A 21,571-nucleotide genomic window follows, 5' to 3' on the forward strand; every position below is an offset into this window, starting at 1 on the left:
TAGCAAGGAAGCAAAGAAAGGTCATGCAGAGTGGGTAATTTTCTCTGCAAGCCAGGCTAATGCAGAGGGCAGTGAAATTTCAGGAGTGCCAGCTGGAGGCCTGGCTTTGCTGCTGGAATTTGCTCCCCCACACAAGCATATCCAATTCTCTCCCTGACAGCACAATTGCTCCTCGCTCTTAAGGCTAACCTCTCCCAGATAAATGTCAAACTCAGAGTGTATGCAGGCACCTGCAGTCTTCCCTTCAGCTTTCCAGCCTCTGCAGTGTCTTTGGAGGGGGAGAGGCACCTTAATGGATAAATTATCAGCCAGCCTGTGGCACAGACTGTGATGGCTAACACCATCTGTGAGATGAATCATAGAATCCATAAGGTTGGAAAAGACCTCAGAGATCATCAAGTCCAACCTGTCACCCAACACCTCATGGCTAACTAAACCATGGCTCCAAGTGCCACATCCAAGCCTCTTCTGAACACCTCCAGGGATGGTGACTCCACCACCTCCCTGGGCAGCACATTCCAATGGCCAATCTCTCTTGCTGGGAAGAGCTTTCTCCTCCCCTCCAGCCTAATTGCCCATGAAAGGCTGGAGAGGGATGGGGGAGAAGCAAAAGCTTCTCTGCATGCTATGGGGACGTGGAGGGGCCTTAGCAGGAAGGATATCGCCTCTGCTGCACCCCCGTTCTGGTGGTGGCAGGTAACCTGGAGGGGGTTTGGGGCTTCCAGGGCACATCTCCTCACCAAGGAGTGCACAGGCCTGCAGACTGAAGTCACACCAGGCACATGAAGCTTTCTTCTCTGTGCTTTGCAGGCCAGCTGAACAAGGATGTTACGTACAGCCATATCTATTCTTTCCTCGACTGCCTCCAGGTAAGGTCTCTGGCTGTAGTATGAGTCCGCCTTTCCTCTCAGCCTGCTGCTAAAGCCCCTGTCCCTCTGCCTGCCCAGGTGAGCCCCTGCAGTGGTTGGCTGACTCCCAATGAGACCCTCAGGAATCTCACCTCAGAGGTAAGTCTTTGATGAGGCTGTAATGGGACCAGCCCCTTCCAGTTTGCCCTTGTGTCTGAGGATATAAGCCTAAAAATCTCAAGGGCAAGATGCCAGCACAGTGTTTTCTTCCAGGGGTGGAGAGAAGATGTGGACACGTCCACACCCATCCTTTCAAATGCCTCTCAGGTTCTGGGAGGCAGCAGGATTCAGTTAAGGGATTTGTAAATGTAGTCTCTCTCCAGCTGCCTTAATTTATTCTGACCATTAGGACCACAAAAAATGGTCAGACAGCTGGAACACCTCTGCTGTGAGGCCAGGCTGAGGGAGTGGGGGTGTTCAACCTGGAAAAGAGAAGGCTCTGGGGACACTTTACTGTGGGCCTCCAGTAAGGATGGAGACAGTCTTGTGGTCAGGGTGTGTTGTGACAGGACAAGGAGCGATGGTTTTCAGTTAAAAGAGGAGAGAAGAGCCATAAAGAAGACATGTTTTACACTGAGGATAGGGAGAGACTGAGCCAGGTTTCCCAGAGAGGTGGCAGAAGCCCCATCCCTGAAAACATGCCAGGTGAGGCTGGATGGGGCCCTGAGCAACCTGATCTAGCTGAAGCTGCCCCTGCTCACTGCAGGGGGGGGTGGGAGGGGTTGGACTAGATGAGCTTTCAAGGTGCCTTCCAACCCAAACCATTCTGTTTCTCAAGGGACATGATCTCCCTGAGCCAAAACTGTTCAGGTTCATGTTCTTCAAGGAGAAAAAGTCCCTGATAAGAAAGGGAAGTTGCTGTCATGGTGGGAAGCCAACTGCATCAATTTTGCTGGCAGGGCTCAAGAGCAAGAGCCTTACCCTGCCTTCATTTGGGATTTGTGCTAATCTTGCTCAGACACATTTCTGGGGACTTAATCACCAGCTGGTGTGACCAAGGAGCATCCAGGCTCAGTGCAGGCATGGCAACAGACAGAACAGAGATGTCTTAAAGCTCACCCTAAAAATCCTCCAGCAGAGGTGAATGTCATACAGCACCAGCCCCTTATTCCCTCATGGTGCAAGCTGAGGCTTAATCCCAGCAGCCTTCTGCAGCCATGTGGAAGAGCCAGTCTTGTCAATCTTGTCAAAGCTCTCCTCCCTTTGCCTGGTTGCATTCATGTTTGCATTCACTCAACAAAAAATACAGCCTTCATTTCAGCAAGCCTTGCAGATGTGTTTTATGTCCTGTCCCTCTGGACTTCAGAGGAGGCAATTAAGTACATTCCTCAGCCTTTCCAGCACTGCAGCTTCTGTGTTCTCACACACACAAAGGGAAGGACTTTTTCCCCTTATGTTTATGTGAAAGCTTCTGTGTTCCAGCTTGTCTCCACTGCCCCCTGTCCTGTCACTGGACACCACTGAGAATAGAATCATAGAGAACAGCTTAGGTTGGAAGGAACCTGGGGAAGGGACCTGGGGGTGCTGGTCGATGGTAGGCTGAACATGAGCCTGCAGTGTGCCCAGGCAGCCAAGAGGGCCAATGGCATCCTGGCCTGCATCAGGAACAGTGTGGCCAGCAGGAGCAGGGAGGTCATTCTGTCCCTGTACACTGCACTGGTTAGGCCACACCTTGAGTCCTGTGTTCAGTTCTGGGCTCCTCAGTTTAGGAAGGAGGTTGACTTGCTGGAAGGTGTCCAGAGAAGGGCAACAAAGTTGGTGAGGGGTTTGGAGCACAGCCCTGTGAGGAGAGGCTGAGGGAGCTGGGGTTGCTTAGCCTGGAGAAGAGGAGGCTCAGGGGTGACCTTATCACTCTCTACAACTACCTGAAGGGAGGTTGTAGCCAGGCAGATGTTGGTCTCTTCTCCCAGACAGCCAGTACCAGAACAAGAGGACACAGTCTCAGGCTGCACCAGGGGAGGTTTAGGTTGGATGTTAGGAAGAAGTTCTATACAGAGAGAGTGATTGCCCATTGGAATGGGCTGCCTGGGGAGGTGGTGGAGTCACCATCATTGGAGGTGTTCAGGAGGAGACTTGATGGGGTGCTTGGTGCCATGGGTTAGCTGTTTGGGTGGGTTGGATTGGTTGATGGGTTGGACACCATGATCTTGAAGGTCTCTTCCAACCTGGTTTGGTTTATTCTATTCTGAATTCTAAATGAACCACAGTGATCATCTGCTCCAACCTCCCCACCATGGGCAGGGACACCTCTCAGCTAGAATTGATTGCTCAAGGCCTCATCCAGCCTGACATTGAACACCTTCAAGGAGGGGTCATCCACAGCCTTCCTGGGCAGCCTCTTTCAGAGTCCCAGCACCCTTAAATAGTCTGCCTCCATTCTCCTGACACTCACCCTTTAGATAGAATAGAATAGAATTAACCAGCTTGGAAAAGACCTTGGAGATCATCAAGTCCAACCTATCACCCAACACCATCTAATCAGCTAAACCATGGCACCAAGTGCCTCAGCCAGGCTCTTCTTAAACACTTCCAGTGATGGTGACTCCACCACCTCCCTGGGCAGCACATTCCAATGGCCAATCTCTCTTGCTGGGAAGAATTTCTTCCTCACCTCCTGCTTGGCACAGCTTGAGACTGTGTCCTCTTGTTCTGGTGCTGGTTGCCTGGGAGGAGAGACCAACCCCCACCTGGCTACAACCTCCCTTCAGGGAGTTGTAGAGAGCAAGAAGGTCTCCCCTGAGCCTCCTCTTCTCCAGGCTAAGCAACCCCAGCTCCCTCAGCCTCTCCTCACAAGGCTGTGCTCCAGAACCACCCCCTGGATTTGTTGCCCTTCTCTGGACACCTTCCAGCAACTCAACATCTTTCCTAAACTGAGAAGCCCAGAACTGGGCACAGGACTCAAGGTGTGGCCTAACCAGTGCTGAGCACAGGGGCAGGTATTGATAAGCATCAGTGAAATCCCCCTCAGTTTCCCCTTCTCTGAGCTAAACAGCCCCAGCTCTCATCCTCTCCTAGTGGTAGCTGTTCCAGTCCCCTAATCAGGCTTAGTGGAAGGCACAGCACAGTAACTTCTGTCCAGCAACCCTTCATATGTCTGCAGGGTACGAATTAATCTCCTTTCTGAGCCTCAGCCTGAAGCTAATTGCCTCTGTTATTATCCAAACTGCACAATTTAAATATTTAGGAGACCCTGATCTCTGTTAGGGTTGTAGAAATCACACTGGAGCTATCAGTTAGGTAGATGCTCCATGGAGGTAATTGACTCTTCTGAAGGGAAAAGCAGAATCTGGGACTGGCTAGATAAGAGTGAGCACCCACAAGACAGGAGTGGGAAGGATAATAGGAGGATGAGCAGAGGGATGGAGTTGCTCTGCTGTGAGGACAGACTGAGGGAGTTGGGGCTGTTCAGTCTGGAGAAGAGAAGGCTATGGGGAGACCTAATTGTGGCCTTCCAGGATCTGAAGGGGGCTACAAGAAAGCTGGGGAGGGACTTTTGAGGGTGTCAGGGAGTGATAGGACTGGGGGAAATGAAACAAAACTAGAAATGGGTAGATTGAGATTGGATGTTAGGAAGAAGTTGTTCCCCATGAGGGTGGTGAGAGACTGGCACAGGCTGCCCAGGGAGGTGGTGGAAGCCTCATGCCTGGAGGTTTTTGCAGCCAGGCTGGATGTGGCTGTGAGCAAGCTGCTGCAGTGTGAGGTGTCCCTGGCCATGGCAGGGGGGTTGGAACTGGCTGATCCTTGAGGTCCCTTCCAACCCTGACAATTCTGTGAATCTGTGGAAGGAGAACATTTTCCCTCTCTGGAAAGGTTTGTTCTTCTTTCAGAGGAATGGAAATGATGTGGCTGCCACCCATCAAATCCCCTCTGAAACCAAGCAATTCAGACTATGAATACAGGCAGAGAGGCTCTACTTAAAGGAGGTCTCCTGTAAAAGAAACATAAGCTGTGTTAAGCTGAGGCCTCAGAGCACCCTGCAGTGACCTACTGCACAGTGAGCTGGGAAGCCCAAAGGCTGGTGCTGCTCATGCTGGTTGAGGTTATGATCAAGAACCCCATTTCACCTCCTTTCCCCCAGCTCCTGCCTCTTCCCCAGGGGCAAAAGCTGAATCCACACAAAGCAGCAAACCATCAAGAACTTGCTTGATTTTTCAGAGAGCCTTACAGCTGTCCAGTGTCCTGGAGGAAATAGCAAGGTCTGAGAAGTTTACCAACTTTGAGGTTTTCTACATGGATTTCCCACTGAAACAGAGTAAGTTCCTACCTCCTGGCTCCCTCACAGAGCATTCAGCTAAGTGCTAACCCTCTCCTCATGGTTTAGCTTGGGACTGGGAGTATGGCAGCACAGTCAGCCAGCTTTGGTGACTCTGCTGGCAGGTCTTGGGCCCAGGGGAAGCTCAGTGTCATCTCCCATCTTCCCTGACTGGGAACTTCTTCACTGTGAGGGTCACAGAGCCCTGGAGCAGGCTGCCCAGAGAGGTTGTGGAGTCTCCTTCTCTGGAGCCTTCTCAGCCCTGTCTGGATGTGTTCCTGTGTGACCTGTGCTGGATTCTCTGGTCCTGCTCTGGCAGGGGAGTTGGACTTGATAGTCTTTGGAGGTCCCTTCCAACCCCTAACATCCTGTGATCCTGTGTGATCCTGTGATCCTGTGTGATCCTGTGATCCTGTGAACCACACACCTCTGTTGAGACAAGACCCCACTCCCAGCCTGGCCACCACAACCTCCTTGCTCCTCCTGGCACTCCTAATCCCAGTGTGCAGCACACGTGGGTGGCAGGGGGTGTTGGTGGCTAGGTGACAGGGACAGCAGATGAGCCTCTGCCAAAAATGCCTCCTGCTTGTCCAGTGCAGTGTCTCAGGCTGACAATGGGCGGGGGGGGAGGGGTTAGAACTCTCAAACCTATCTCAGCCTACAAAGATTTGGGTTTCATTTTGATCATGGTTTTTAATTGGGTTTGAATTTTGGCTTTTAGTTGGGTTTGAATTTTGATCATGGCTTTCTCCAGCCAGGCTGGAGCAGGCACAGCTGCCAACAGTGAAGGTGACCTTCCTGAGCTGCAGTGTACCATGAGCAGGCCCCTGTGGGATGAGCAGTGCCTCAGGGGGGAGAACTTTTCCCAGGCAGTTTTCCTGCCTGAATAACACAGCCACCCTCTCTTGCTCCCTGTTTTCACCAGCAGAAGGGCCTCTCCTAGGAGGATCTGGCTTCTTTCCTGTGCTTCCTTAAGCACCTGCATGCTCCTGTGACTTTTGACTTGAAGAGCTTACTAAACTTGTCCCCCTGTGATCTGAAGTGGCATTACATAAGAGCATTACCTAACTCATTTCCTTCTGCAAAGGGCACTGAAAAGAGAAGAAAAAGAGGGAAAAAATAAGGAGAAACTTTTCTTTGTTCCTGTAAGCATGAGTGGACAGTGTCCTCAGGGGACTGGGGGCAGACACCACTCCCTGGATGCCTTTCAGCTCTGCTTCCCTGGTGAGAAGTGCGTGGGTCCAGCTTGAGGCATCACCCAGCATCAGCCCAGCTCCATCACAAGGAGAAACACACTTGCTCTTTCTTTTCAGTCAAAGGATCAGTATGGGTAAGGGATTGAGGTGTTCAAGTAGTTAGAGAGTGATGGGAAAGTAGGAAAACATTGTTTTTTCCATCCTGAACTTAGAATCATAAAATTGTCAGGGCTGGAAGGGACCTCAAGGATCAGCCAGGTCCAACCCCCCTGCCATGGCCAGGGACACCTCACACTACAGCAGCTTGCTCACAGCCACAGCCAGCCTGGCTGCAAAAACCTCCAGGGGTGAGGCTTCCACCACCTCCCTGGGCAACCTGTGCCAGTCTCTCACCACCCTCATGGGGAACAACTTCTTCCTCACATCCAATCTGCATCTCCCCACTTCTAGTTTTGCTCCATTCCCCCCCAGTCCTACCACTCCCTGACACCCTAAGAAGTCCCTCCCCAGCTTTCTTGTAGCCCTCTTCAGATCCTGGAAGGCCACAATGAGGTCTCCTTGGAGACTCCCCATGTTTCAACTGATGTCCTTTGTCTCTCCCTCCCCTGCTGTGAAGGGACTGGCTCCATCCTCATCGCCTCCCTGTAGGCTCTTCCCCAGTGCTGACCATCCCCAGCCCTGGCTCCCTCCCTTCTAATATGGGTGTCTGCATTCCAAAACCAAACTTTTAAGATGATTAGAGACAGCCCTTCCCTGTTCTTAGTTTCCTTGGTTTGATGTTCACACAGAGAGGTAGTTCCATGTCACTCTTCCTTGCAAACTTTTGCCTCCTGGCTGTATTTTGCATCCCAGCATGCAGGCAGCTGCAGCTGGAGCCATGGAGGGATGGAAGCACCCTGGCAATACTTCTAACATCTCTGAGACTCTTCCCATCAGTGCCTGCCTGTCCTTAGCTGCCAAGGCACCTAAGATGATTGCTAAAAAAATCTCACTTTGAAGCCACATCCAATGAAAATTCACAAACTTATTTTGTCCTATGTGACCCAGGGCAGGGTCTCATGCAAAGCATACAGAGGAGGAGGGGCAGAAGGGAGGATGGGAGAGGAAGGCTTTCTATCCTAAACCTTCACTGTTAAGGGCACAGAATGACAGTATCACAGAACATTAGGGGTGGGAAGGGAGCCCAAAAGCTCATCCAGTCCAACCCCACCTGCCAGACAAGGATCACCCGGGACAGGTCACACAGGAGCACATCCAGGTGGGTTTGGAATGTCTCCAGAGAAGGAGACTCCACAGCCTCTCTGGGCAGCCTGCTCCAGGGCTCTGGCACCCTCACAGGGAAAAAGTTTCTCCTTATGTTCATGTGGCACCTCCTGGGCTCCAGCTTGCCCCCATTGCCACTTGTCCTGTCCTTGGACATCCCTGAGCAGAGCCTGGCTCTGTCCTCCTGACTCTGCCCTGCACATCTTGATCAGCATGAATGAGGTCACCCCTCAGGCTCCTCTGCTCCAAGCCCCCAACTCCTTCAGCAGGGAGATGTTCCACTGCCTTCATCACCTTTGTGGCTCTGTGCTGGACTCCTCCAAGGAGTTCCCTGAGTTGTGCTCACAGCTTCAGGATGTCCAAGTCTCTGTGCAGCTTTTGCCTCAGCTACTGGAGAAGTCAGCAGGGTTTGGAAGAAGCTCCCTGCTGGGCAGGCAAAGGAAGCACTTAAGTGCCCAACTTCAGGCAACTCATTTGCTTTCATGAAAGGAGACATCTCAACATGATTTGCTGTGCTTGATTGCGTGACATTAAATAAACGAGGTAAACAGACTCAGACATGCAGATACAAAGAGCAGCTCTGAAAGACACTTTGCAAAGCCTCCTGCAGCCCTGGAGCCAGCGCTCGGAGCTCGCCGTCAGGAAAGCTGTCAGCGCAGGAGAGCTCAAAAGCCAGCTCAGGCTGCTGACCTACTTTTCTGGTCTCATTCTGAGGCAAGTGCAAATCCTTCTCTAAAGCCTCCAGCCATCAAATATTTAGCAGTGGTTGCACACTGTGATGAGGACATTGATTTCAGCCTGGGCATATAGACACAGAGCAGCTCTCAGCTTTCAGGGAGTACGATGTGAGTACTGCAGCAGTTCTTGGAGGCTTGGGTGGACATTCAAGCTCAGATGCTGCATTTGGCTGAAGAACTTCGTGGTTCTTTAAGAAGCAGGGCAATAAATAGGGGGAGAGGGGTTGCTTGGCTTGGCTTTTTGGCAGTGTGGGTGGCAGCAAGCCCTAGGCAAGGCAGCAGACACCTTAAAGCCATGCTCTGGATGTGCTCATTTGGTAGGTGTGGGCAAAGCTGCTCTGGGACATTTGGAGGTCAGGTCCAACTGTCTCAATCAGAATGAGGCTGGTGAGACTCTGGAATAGGCTGCCCAGGGAGGCTGTGGCTGCCTCCTCCCTAAGGAGTGTTCAAGGACAAGGTGGATGAGGCCTTGAGCAGCTGAGTATAGTTGAGAGGTGTCCCTGCCCATGGTGGGGAGGTTGGAGTAGATGAGCTCTGAGGAGTAGATGATCTCTGAGGTCCCTTCCAACCTGAACCATTCTGTGACTTTTGGAGGTCAAATATAACAGTCCCTATTCATTTATCTTGCTATAAATCTTACTTACTCCTCTGCTCTTTCTGGCACTGGAAGAGTAGTCCCTCTGCAAAGCAAAACACAAACCACCACCTTGTATACCATCACCTAGGAGGAGCTCTCTGTGCACTCCATGCTGTAACCTCAGGTCAGTGTATGTTAAGCCCCACGTACTGCAAATCTGAAACAGAGCTCCAAGCCCTGTGTCTGGAAAGAGATCACTTTGGGTGTTGACTAAAGCACCTCAAGTAGGTTCCTGTAGTCCTGTAGGGGACCACAGAATGACAGCATCACAGAATGTTAGGGGCTGGAAGGGACCGACAGAGATCAAGTCCAGCCCCTCCTGCCAAAGCAGGATCACTTAGGGCAGGTCACACAGGAACACATCCAGACAGGGCTGGAAAGTCTCCAGAGAAGGAGACTGCACAACCTCTCTGGGCAGCCTGCTCCAGTGCTCCATCACCCTCACCACACAGAAATGTGTCTGTGTTGAGGCAGGACCTCCTGTGTTCTAGCCTGTGCCTGTTTTTCCTTGTCCTATCCCTGGGCACCACCAAACAGAGCCTAGCACCTTCATCATTTAGAGGACACAGTCTCAAGCTGTGCCAGGGGAGGTTCAGGCCGGATGTTAGGAAGAAATTCTTCATAGAGAGAGAGATTGGCCATTGGAGGTGGTGGAGTCACCATCACTGGAAGTGTTTAGGAGGAAACTTGATAGGGTGCTTGGTGCCATGGTTGAGTTGATGAGATGGTGTTGGATGATGGGTTGGACTCGATGATCTCAAAGGTCTCTTCTAACCTGGTCTGGTCTGGTCTGGTCTGGTCTATTCTATTCTATTCTATTCTATTCTATTCTATTCTATTCTATTCTATTCTATTCTATTCTATCTTGTCACCCAGCCCTCAGCTATTGATAGCCATTGATCAGATCACCTCTCAGCCTTCTCTTCTCCAGACTGAACAGCCCCAGGGCTCTCAGCCTCTCTTCATAGCAGAGATGTTCCAGTCCCACAGCTAGCCTCACAGCCTCCAGCAGATCCCTGCCTCTCACCTGCCTGTCAATCCAAAGTTCACATGGGGACCCAGGCAGCATTTGCTGGCACATTGGCCAGGCTGCACCAAACAGCAGCGAGCTGAGGTCAGAGCAGTGAGCTGTGCTCGAGCAGAGGACACCTTCCCCCGGACAGGATAGCTGCACAATGCTCCTAAGAGCTGTTAATCTGCCCTCCTGAAAGAAACGATTGAATTTACAGCCTGCTCATGCCAGCTCCAGCACCTCCTTCCTTGATCACCCTGCAGCCCTCTTGAAGAGAGAAAGCTTCCCCCACCCCCACCCCCCCCCCTTCCTTCTCTAATGGCTCTGAGGCTTACAGCACGACCTCATTTGCATTGAATGCCAGGCTTATGTAATTCAGAAAGGTTATTTCGATGGAGCTGCAGAAGGTTGCTCAGAAGTAACTGAAAATGACAGCCTGGTCCTGCAGCCATCAGCCCACTCTGCCACCAGCTCCTGCTCCAAACCCACTGCTGCCTTTATTGCTTTGCATTTATTTGTTGTTTGTTCTGTGTGTGTGTGTGCACTGCTCCAGATGTAACTGAAATGGGCAATGCCAAAGCATTCAATCAGCATCAAGTAATTTACAGCTCTCCTGGCTGCCAGCATCCATCTTCCTTGGGAGGGGAAGTGAATTGGTTTACAATCACTGATGGTCAAAGCACTTCCCTGCACAAATGGGGGGGGAGGTGGGGGGAATAAGAATGATAATAAAAGCTTAAATGCTGCCCCAAGGAGAGGGGATTGGACACAATATTGGCTTTGACAACTTTAGGTGAATTATCATAATCCTCATGCAGAGCTGAAGCTGAAGCTCTGCATGAGGATTATGATAATTCACCTAAAGTTGTCTTTATGACCATTCACCCAAAGCTGTGTTGATGACCATTCACCTAAAGCTGTGTTGATGACCATTCACCTAAAGCTGTGTTGATGACCATTCACCTAAAGCTGTGTTGATGACCATTCATATGCAGTTGGGTTGAACTAAACCCCAGCAGTGCTTGCAGGAAGAGGGAGGGGAATACATCCCCGGGGCGGATGGCTCAGCGCTCACCAGGGCTCTCCCCTCTGCTTCTCTCGTTCACAGCCGCCGAGCAGTGGCGCAAGATGGGAGGCCAGCCCTGGCAGCTGATTGAACCGGTGGATGGCTTCCACCCCAGCCAGGTAAACACCCACCCATCCACCCCCAGGAGACAGGCAGGAGCAGGTTTGCTGATGCTACCAAGCTGGAAGGCTTGGCTGAGACGCCTGAAGGCTGTGTGGCCATTTAGCGAGGCTTGGACAGGCTGAGGGCTGGGCAGGGAGGAACCTGCTGAGGGGCAGCAAGGATGACAGCAGAGTCCTGCAGCTGGGAAGGAAGAATAAACTGCAGCAGGACAGGCTGGGAGGTGAACTGCTGGAGAGCAGCCCTGGGGAGAGGGACCTGGGAGTGCTGGTGGACAAGTTCTGCATGGGACAGCAATGTGCCCTGGGGGCCAAGAAGGCCAATGGGGTCCTGAGGGGCATTGAGAGGAGTGTGTCCAGCAGATCCAGGGAGGCTCTCCTCCCCCTCTACTCTGCCTTGATGAGGCCACAGCTGGAATATTGCATCCAGTTTTGAGCTTCCCATTTCAAGAGGGACAGGGAGAGTCCAAGGGAGGGCTACAAGGATGCTGAAGGGACTGCAGCACTGCCTGGTGAGGAGAGGCTGAGAGCCCTGGGGCTGTTCAGTCTGGAGAGGAGGAGACTGAGAGAGGATCTGATCAATGTCTATCAATAGCTGAGGGCTGGGGGTCAAGAGGGAGGAGACAGGGTCTGCTCAGTTGCACCCTGGGATAGGACAAGGGGCAGTGGAGAGAAACTACATCACAGGAGGTTCCACCTCAAAAGGAAGAGGAACTTCCTCACTGTGAGGGTTCTTCAGGATCAGGGCAACAATACAGCACTGCCAAACCCCAGAGGCCCCCTCCAGCCCTGCCCTGCAGCCTCACAGCTTCCTCACCACAGGCTGGAACAAAGCCTTCTTTTTGAAGCTGTGCTTTTGAGTTGCTTTGTGCTCTGCAGCAACTTCTTATGAGGAAGTTTTCTCCTACTTGCTTGGGCTAAAAGGCCAGGTGGCAAAGGAAGAGTTGTAGTCAGAAAGAAATGAAAGGGCAGGAGAAGCATCTGCTCCACTGCAAGTCCTTGCTTGGGATCAACAATCCAGTGTGAGGTTGCCAGGTTCCCACCATACTCCCATCCAAACATTTTTCTCCTGACTCTGCCAAAGGCCTCTTCTGCAGTCAGCTGCAAGCTAAGCCAACTGGTTTGCTACACACCAGCTTCAGGCCTCAAACACACCTGCAAAGCAAAGCAGCAGCCATGCCATGCTGAGGGCAACTGCCCCTGAGCTGACATCCCACCTGCAGCAGCAACAGCTCTCAGCAGTGGGCACAGCCTGGCCAAGGCTCTCCTGCCAGGCATCATCCTCACCACAGTCAGCAGGGGGCAGGGGCCAAATGACCACTTCTCTATCCCACTCTTGACTCTTTGAGCAAGAGCTGGGATGGGCTAAGCCACAGGGGGACAAACTGCTGGTGTTAGGTGATACACAGAGGGACAGCCACAGCAGAGCTGGTTTTCCCTTCTCTGCCAGAGAGAGGGCTTTGCCCAGCAGCAGCAGTGGCTGCTCTCCATCCCATGCACTTAGGAATGGTTTCAGAAGTTTCTTGCTACCTGCTGCTCTGAGGGAAATGTGACCCCCAAGCAGCCAGCTGCCCTCCCAGCATCCCTGCCCAGGGGTGCAGGTCTGGGCAGCAGCTAGGAGAAGGAGTGACATTCCTCAGGGATGTTTTCACAGTCACAGCACATCAGGGGCTGGAAGGGACCTCCAGAGATCATCCAGGCCAGCCCCCCTGCCAGAGCAGGATCACCTAGAGCAGGTCACACAGGAACTCATCCAGGCAGGTCTTGAATACCTCCAGAAAGGGAGGCTCCACAACCCCCCTGGGCAGCCTGTTCCAGTGCTCTGCCACCCTCACAGGGAAATAGTTCTTCCTCCTGTTTCCATGGAGCTTCCTCTGCCTCATCTTCCACCCCTGTTTTTGTGGTGCATGGCACCAGCTGTGTGCCAGGACAGGAGCATTTGGAGAAGGCTGTTGCCCAGGGCACCACTGCCTTCCCCTGCACTCTCTGCTGCCCACTCTCTTCCACCCTGGCACAACCAAGCCATCAGCAGTGCCTCCTGGCAGCTCCCCAGGGTGAATTTATGGACTGGTTCTAAGCTGTGAGCTAACACCTTGCAAGTATTCACCCCCACTCCCACCCCCCACATCACCAAATAACCTCAGGTGGTGCTGTCCTGCCTGCTGGCAAAGAGCAGCCCAGGCAGAAGCACTTCAGCAAGCACTGATAGATCCCAGCACTACAGCAGCTTCCATGGGGGGCTGCTCTGTACCTGCTGACTTCCCCCTCTACCTGCAGAGGGAAGTCCAAAGGCAAAATGACAGTATCACAGTATCACTAAGGTTGGAAGAGACCTCGAGGATCATCGAGTCCAACCTGTCACCACAGACCCATGACTAGACCATGGCACCAAGTGCCACATCCAATCCCCTCTTGAACACCTCCAGGGATGGTGACTCCACAACCTCCCTGGGCAGTACATTCCAATGACTAATGACTCTCTTGGTGAAGAACTTCCTCATCACCTCCAGCCTAAACTTCCCCTGGCACAGCTTGAGACTGTGTCCCCTTGTTCTGGTGCTGGTTGCCTGGGAGAAGAGACCAACCCCTTCCTGGCTACAACCTCCCGTAAGGGAGTTGTAGAGAGCAATGAGGTCACCCCTGAGCCTCCTCTTCTCCAGGCTAAACAATCCCAGCTCCCTCAGCCTCTCCTCACAGGGCTGTGCTCAAGGCCTCTCCCCAGCCTTGTTGCCCTTCTCTGGATACGTTCAAGTGTCTCAATGTCCTTCCTAAACTAAAGAGCCCAGAACTGGACGCAGCACTCAAGGTGTGGCCTAACCAGTGCTGAGTACAGGGGCACAATGACTTCTGGGCTCCTGCTGGCCACACTATTCCTAATGCAGGCCAGGATGCCATTGGCCTTCTTGGCCACCTGGGCACACTTCTGGCTCATGTTTAGGCAGCTGTCAACCAGCACCCCCAGGTCCCTCTCTGTTTGGGAGCTCTCCAGCCACTCTGACCCCAGCCTGTAGCTCTGCATGGGGTTGCTGTGGCCAAAGTGCAGCACTCAGCACTTGGACTTGTTGAATGCCATCCTGTTGGACTCTGCCCATCTGTCCAGTCGGTCGAGGTCCCTCTGCAGAGCCCTTCTGCCCTCTTACAGATCAACATCTGCTCCCAGCTTTGTGTCATCTGCAGATTTGCTGATGACTGACTCAATCCCCTCATCCAGATCATCAGTGAAGATGTTAAAGAGGATGGGGCCCAGCACTGATCCCTGGGGCACACCACCAGTGCCTGGCTGCCAGCTGGCTGTGGCACCATTCACCACCACTCTCTGGGCTCGGCCCTCCAGCCAGTTCCTAACCCAGCTCAGAGTGCTGCTGCCCAAGCCACGAGCTTGCATATCTGAGTTGCTATCTTTTGCACTCCTGACGCTCAGCTGCAGCTTGTTGAGCCTGGCCAAGCCAACAGAGCCTCCTGTTCAGTTAGTCAGGAGGTGTTGGGTGATAGGTTGGAGTGGATGATCTCTGAGGTCTTTTCCAACCTTCTTGATTCTATGAAAGAGGGAATCCTCCCTAGCAGAAATTCTTGCCTGGCTACCCCAGGCTACCAGGAGATAGCTGCATGAAAGCATAAGCTTGCAGCCTGGGGATGGCTGCAAAGTGGGGCTGAGGTTTTTGTGTTGGGTTTGGAGTTTTTTTGGTCTTTTGAGGGTGGGGGTTGTGGTTTGTTTTTTTCTTCTGAAGGCCTTTTGCAAAGAAGCAATTAGAGAAAAGCTGGCAAATGAAATGAGAGTGAAACCAGTGATGAAAAGAACCTCCCCTGCCCAGCCCTGCCATCTGGGGAAACTGTGCAGCACTGAGTCTGCAGTGAAGAAGAAAAGCTCTTTGCTTTATTCCTTATGTCTTACCCTCAGGCTTCTCCTAACCTCCAGCAAGAGGCCACCCTGGGAGCCAAGCTCAGCAGCTCACAGCTTTCCCTCCAGGCTCTTTTCCACAGCCCCTACCCCAGCAGCTACTGGAAGGTAGCACAGGCTTGCAGACAGCAGGAATTTATCATTAAGGGATCCTGCCTAAGCCAAAAGGAGAAGCAAAAGGGCATTGAGGGGCAGCTCCACACAGCCCCCCAGAGTGCTGAGCTGCAGGATTCAGCCCTATTTCACTCCTCTGAAGCCAGCACCCTGCAGTGGTTAAGCTCTCTCCCCTCCTGCTGTTAGGATGGCATTAATGCTTTCATGGGCACAGCCAAGGTGCCAGCTGTAGCTGTGCCTCACTTCAAGGGAGCTATTGGCCTTTTAGGGTTTCTTCATTAGCCTTATCCAAACATCCACCACTTGAAACCTGTTTTTCTTCTCCTGCTAGAAGCCTGTTAGCAATACACCATTATTTGAGCTGAAACACAGCACTCTGCTCCAAAGAGTGCCTCTCAATAAAGAGAAGGGGAAGTGTGAGCACAGAGGGATGTTGAAGAGCCTGCTTGAGTGAGAGGAGAAAGAATTCCCTCACTCCTCATCCCACTTTCATTCCAAGTTCTGCTTTGGCCCAGCACCAATGCCTCTGGCTAGGCACAGCTTTCATAGCACACAGAGCTGCTCACTGGGGCAGGGTGGAGGTTGTGCAGCTCATCAAGGCAGTGGGGGCTCCTACTTCAATCATTGCAGCTCTCCCTCTAGCCAAGCCTCAAGCACAGCTTGGCAAAGGAGTGCAAAGGAGAGAAGAGCCAGCCTGGGCATTCCTACTGAATTTGCTCTCTGAAGATCTCACAGTGCTAGACAAATATTCACTCCAAGGAAAGCACAAGGAAAGTTTTGCCTCTTGCCTTTGGAGTTTAGGACACAAGAACCACAGTGACCCTCTGGCAAGGCTTAGGGCTGGGCTGGCTGCTAACTGAGGGACAGACACCACTAACCTCTTTTCCTTCCAGCAGAAGAGAGAGGGAAGGAGGGAGGAAGACTCCTGGGTTGGAAAACTAGCAGACCTTTAATGAAAAGAACAGCAGTAAAATGAAATCCACACAAACATGTACAATCCCAGCTCCCTGGGGGCAGCTACAGCAATGCCACCACTGATGCTGTGGGCGGGCACTGGTGAAGCCCCAGGCTGGACTCAGCAGCAGGTGGGAACCAGATGCAGGAGCTGGATTCAGAAACTGGGTTCAGGAGCAGGGCTGAAGGCAGAGCAGACAGAATCCAGCAGGGGGGAATCAGATTCAGGAGCTGGATTCAGAAACTGGGTTCAGGAGCAGGGCTGAAGGCAGAGCAGACAGAATCCAGCAGGGGGGAACCAGATTCAGGAGCTGGTTTCTGGAACTGAGTTCAGGAGCACACAGAGCAGGGCTGAAGGCAAAGCAGACAGAATCCAGCAGGGGGGAACCAGATTCAGGAGCTGGGTTCTGGAATTGGGTTCAGGAGCACACAGAGCAGGGCTGAAGGCAGAGCAGACAGAATCCAGCAGGGGGGAACCAGATTCAGGAGCTGGGTTCTGGAACTGGGTTCAGGAGCACACAGAGCAGGGCTGAAGGCAAAGCAGACAGAATCCTGCTTGGACATCTGGCATGGGCAAAAAGAGAGCTTGGCCTTTGTGGTCCCTGAGCTTTATACTGAATATGACCTGCATGGAGTGGAATCCCTTGTTGGTTAGCTTAGGGGCACCTGTTCTGCCTGCTGCTCCTTGCAGGTGCCACTTGTCACTTCACACCACCCCAAAATTTGGCAGTCTCCTTAGGAGCAAGTGTAGGCAAGAGCCCTTCTTCATCCCAGTCCTTGGTGCTGGCTATAAACCTCAGACACCATGAGAAAAATGCTGTTCACTGCAGGAAGTGCCAGCACTTAGAAGAGAATGAGCTGAAAACTCAAGCCACTGGACAGAACTAGCTCTGTTGCAGCTCAGAGCAGGACAGCCTCTCTGTGGCACCATCCCCAGTCAGTACAATAGAGCAATGGGCAGGATGAGCTACTGTCTGATGGCAGCCTCTGGCTTTCACCTGCCACTTAGCTGCTCTTTAATAGTAAAAAGAAAAGATAATGAACTATACTAATGTGCTGCTATGAGCATGGCAGGAGCAGCTGCCAGCATGGAGCACAGGCTCACAGGATGTCAGGGGGTGGAAGGGACCCAAAGAGATCTTCCAGTCCAACCCCCCTGCCAGAGCAGGACCAGAGAATCCAGCACAGGTCACACAGGAACACATCCAGACAGGGCTGGAAAGGCTCCAGAGAAGGAGACTCCACAACCTCTCTGGGCAGCCTGCTCCAGGGCTCTGTGACCCTCACAGTGAAGTTCCTCTTCATGTTGAGGTGGAACCTCCTGTGCTGCAGCTTACATCCATTGCCCCTTGTCCTGTCCCAGGGTGCAACTGAGCAGACCCTGTCTCCTCCCTCTTGACCCCCAGCCCTCAGCTATTGATATACATTGATCAGATCCCCTCTCAGTCTTCTCTCCCCCAAACTAAGCTGCCTCAGGTCTCTCAGCCTCTCCTCATAATGCTCCAGTTCCTTCATCATCCTTGCAGCCCTCCCTTGGACTCTCTCCAGCAGATCCCTGTCCCTCATGAACTGGGGAACCCAAAACTGAACACACTATTCTAGATGAGTTCTCAGCGGGGCAGAGTAGAGGGGGAGGAGAACCTCCCTGGATCTGCTGGCCCCACACCTCTGAATGCACCCCAGGACCCCATTGGCCTTCTTGACCCCCAGGGCACATTGCTGTCCCATGCAGAACTTGTCCACCAGCACTCCCAGGTCCTTGTCTCCAGGGCTGCTCTCCAGCAGATCACCTCCCAGCTTGTCCTACTGCAGGTTATGGATAGCCAACAGCCCAGCTGCCCAGCCATGAAGGAGAGATGGAGGAGGGAGCTGGACCTCCCCAGGGCTTGCATACTTACCACAAGGAGAATAAGAAAGAAAGAGCAAAAAGGCAACATTGCCTCTGCCCCATCACAGCTGTTCTGACGCTTCATGCAGTGGGAAAAGGCCAGGTTAGGACACTCAGGCAGGAAAAAGCCATCCCACAGCCTTTAGGTAGCAGTTTACCTTTTAAAACCCCCTGAAAGAAGAGCTAAGCACCAAGGGTTCATTTTTTTAGCCAGACCCAGAACCATATGCCCCTCTTGCACATTTCTTGAGGGGGGAAGGAGGGGAAAGATATTTGCTGCACCTTACCGAGGTGCAAAACAGAAAGCAAAGCAAACCAACCCCTCGTGGGTGACACAGCCACATTGCTCTCCCTTTGCAAAGCTGCAGCTGGGCTTCAGGAGGTTGATTATGTGGGGAGGCCTGTGGATGTGGTCTACCTGGACTTCAGCAAGGCCTTTGACACCGTCCCCCACAGCAAACTGCTGGCTAAGCTGTCAGCTCGTGGCTTGGACCATTACACTCTGTGCTGGGTTAGGAACTGGCTGGAGGGCCGAGCCCAGAGAGTGGTGGTGAATGGTGCCACATCCAGCTGGCAGCCAGTCACCAGTGGTGTGCCCCAAGGATCAGTGCTGGGCCCCATCCTCTTTAACATCTCCATTGATGATCTGGATGAAGGGGTAGAGTCAGTCATCAGCAAGTTTGCAGATGACACAAAGTTAGGGGCAGATGTTAGTCAGTTAGAGGGTAGAAAGGCTCTGCAGAGGGACCTCGACCGACTGGACAGATGGGCAGAGTCCAATGGGATGGCTTTCAACAAGTCCAAGTGCCAGGTGCTGCACTTTGGCTACGGCAACCCCCTGCAGAGCTACAGGCTGGGGTCAGAGTGGCTGAGAGCTCCCAAACAGAGAGGGACCTGGGGGTGCTGATTGACAGCTGCCTAAACATGAGCCAGCAGTGTGCCCGGGTGGCCAGGAGGGCCAATAGCATCCTGGCCTGCATTAGGAATAGTGTGGCCAGCAGGAGCAGGGAGGTCATAGTGCCCCTGTACTCTGCATTGGTTAGGCCATACCTTGAGTACTGTGTCCAGTTCTGGGCCCCTCAGTGTAAGAAGGACATTGAGACACTTGAACGTGTCCAGAGAAGGGCAACAAGGCTGGTGAGAGGCCTTGAGCACAGCCCTGGGAGGAGAGGCTGAGGGAGCTGGGGTTGTTTAGCCTGGAGGAGAGGAGGCTCAGGGGAGACCTGATTGCCCTCTACAACTACCTGAAAGGAGGTTGTAGCCAGGAGGGGGTTGGTCTCTTCTCCCAGGCAACCAGCACCAGAACAAGAGGACACAGTCTCAAGCTGTGCCAGGGGAGGTTTAGACTTGAGGTGAGGAGGAAGTTCTTCACCGAGCGAGTCATTTGTCACTGGAATGTGCTGCCCAGGGAGGTGGTGGAGTCACCATCCCTGGAGGCGTTCAAGGGGAGATTGGACGTGGCACTTGGTGCCATGGTCTAGTCATGGGGTCTGTGTTGATAGGTTGGACTCGATGATCCTCGAGGTCCTTTCCAACCTAAGTGATACTGTGATACTGTGATTTCCAAAGCCCCAAGCTCAGGCCAGAGGTGGAGGAAATCCACACCCTCCCCTTTGGGCAGCTGTGGTGGCTTCAGACTAGGCCTGTAAAATTCAGTTGCAGTAAGAGCAAAGTGCCTCACTCAGCTCTCCTAAGGTCCCTCTGGGGCTGTTTTTGAGACACCACTCCCCAAAGCCTGGCTCAGTTGTCCTCAGAAGCAGCCTGGCTTCCCCTCTCCTCCAGAAGGAGCCCAGGCATTTGTTTGTGTTTTATTTTCTCCAGCATCTCTTCCTCACTACAGAATTTCACTGCAAATGCTTGTGCCTGCCAGATGGTTTCAAGGACATTCCCTTCTCCCTGGAACTGCTGATTGCTTCCTTTGCCTGACAGGGTCGTGCCTTTCACAAGGAACCTGCAGAAACGGCTTCATTTCTTGCTCTGGGAAGATACCAGGGAGGATGTGAAAGCCCTGAGCATCACAGACTTGAACCTGAGACGCCTGGAAGGTTCTTAACGATTCTGTGCAGGCAGGAAAGCACAGCTTGAGCATGATTAGCTGCTCTCTCTTTTTACTTTGTTTCCCTTAAGTCACAGCAAAGCACATTCCAGCCAGGGGAGAAAAAAACCAGAAAGCAGAGGGAAAGCTGCAGTGATGCATATCAGATGAGCTGGGTAGTTACACTATGCTGAGGAGCACAGCAGCTGAGTGCAGGGGAGGAAACAGCTAGGCAGGAGCTGCTGAAGTCATAGAATCAGTAAAGCTGGGAAAGACCTCAGAGATCATCAAGGCCAACCTATCACCCAACACCTCATGACTAACTAAACCATGGCACCAAGTGCCTCATCCAGGCTCCTCTTAAACACCTCCAGGGATGGTAACTCCACCACCTCCCTGGGCAGCACATTCCAATGGCCAATCTCTCTTGCTGGGAAGAATTTCTTCCTAACATCCAGGCTAAACCTCCCCTGGCACAGCTTGAGACTGTGTCCTCCTGTTCTGGTGCTGGTTGCCTGGGAGAAGAGACCAACCCCACCTGGCTACCAGAGTCTACAAGCTTCCACCCCATAAATGAGTCTGTCTGCACCTGAGCTCTGAATAAAGATGCCCTCATCCCTGGGAGTGTTCAAGGGAGCAACCTGGGCAGGTGGGAGGTGTCCCTGCCCATGGCAGGGGGGTTGGGACTGGATGATCTTCCAGGTGCCTTCCAACCCAACCCATTCTATGAAGCTATGAATCCATCACAGAAAGTTTCTGTCTTTCATCTCATCACAGTCTCAAGCTGTGCCAGGGGAGGTTCAGGCTGGATGTTAGGAAGAAATTCTTCATAGAGAGAGAGATTGGCCATTGGAATGTGCTGCCCAGGGAGGTGGTGGAGTCACTGTACCTGGAGGTGTTTAGGAAGAGCCTGGCTGAGGCACTTGGTGCCATGGTTTAGTTGATGAGATGGTGCTGGGTGATAGGTTGGACTTGATGATCTCTGAGGTCTTTCCCAACCTGGTTAATTCTGTGTTCTGTATTCCAGCTGCTTTCAAAAGCATTTAAAAAGAAGTCCATAAAAGTTCCCCAAAGGCTTCAGCCCTCAAAGAGCTTGGATCCACAAACACATCTTGGTCCTTAAGAAAGAATAGGTTTTGTTAGGCTTCTGTAAGCCTCATGCCAGAGGGAGCTTTGGGGTTGAAAGCAAAGTTACCACAGGAAGCCAGAAGTTAAAACAAAAACCTAAATGCATTAGCAGGGTGTGCAGGCTGGGTTAGAGGAGGAACAGCAGCAGCAGGCTGCTCTCTCTTCCCCTTCCTGCTGCCCTGGATGATCCTCACCCTAGCAATCTGCAGAGGCAGTTTCTCTTTGGTACATAACCTCCAGGGCAAAGCCTGGAGTGGTTCTGCTGCGGAGGAGAAAAAGCATCTTACCTTTTCTGCAGCCCTCATGAAGCAAAAAGGAAAACCCTCTGGGGACAACCAGCAGCAGGAGCAAACTTAGAGCATCA

At 52.5% G+C, this 21,571-nt stretch overlaps 1 protein-coding gene across 4 annotated transcripts in view; it reads left to right on the top strand.

Moving 5' to 3' along the window:
• Positions 1 to 21,571, top strand: part of AOAH (acyloxyacyl hydrolase) — a 112,023-nt gene that overhangs the window by 89,106 nt on the left and 1,346 nt on the right. The window contains exons 18-22 of one of the 4 annotated variants that reach the window (XM_068152734.1): positions 811 to 869; positions 948 to 1,007; positions 5,064 to 5,160; positions 11,114 to 11,190; positions 19,974 to 20,344. In XM_068152734.1, coding sequence (XP_068008835.1) covers positions 811 to 869; positions 948 to 1,007; positions 5,064 to 5,160; positions 11,114 to 11,190; positions 19,974 to 20,129 — 449 coding nt within the window. In that variant the 3' untranslated portion in view covers positions 20,130 to 20,344. Of the gene's footprint in view, positions 1 to 810; positions 870 to 947; positions 1,008 to 5,063; positions 5,161 to 11,113; positions 11,191 to 19,973; positions 20,345 to 21,571 lie in introns of those variants that run through there. The other 3 variants (XM_068152735.1, XM_068152737.1, XM_068152736.1) reach the window with 3 other exon arrangements.

Source organism: Melanerpes formicivorus, unplaced genomic scaffold (assembly GCF_026170545.1).
Source record: "Melanerpes formicivorus ecotype bairdi unplaced genomic scaffold, bMelFor1.0.p_v2 SCAF_24, whole genome shotgun sequence".
In the NCBI taxonomy this organism is placed as follows: domain Eukaryota; kingdom Metazoa; phylum Chordata; class Aves; order Piciformes; family Picidae; genus Melanerpes; species Melanerpes formicivorus.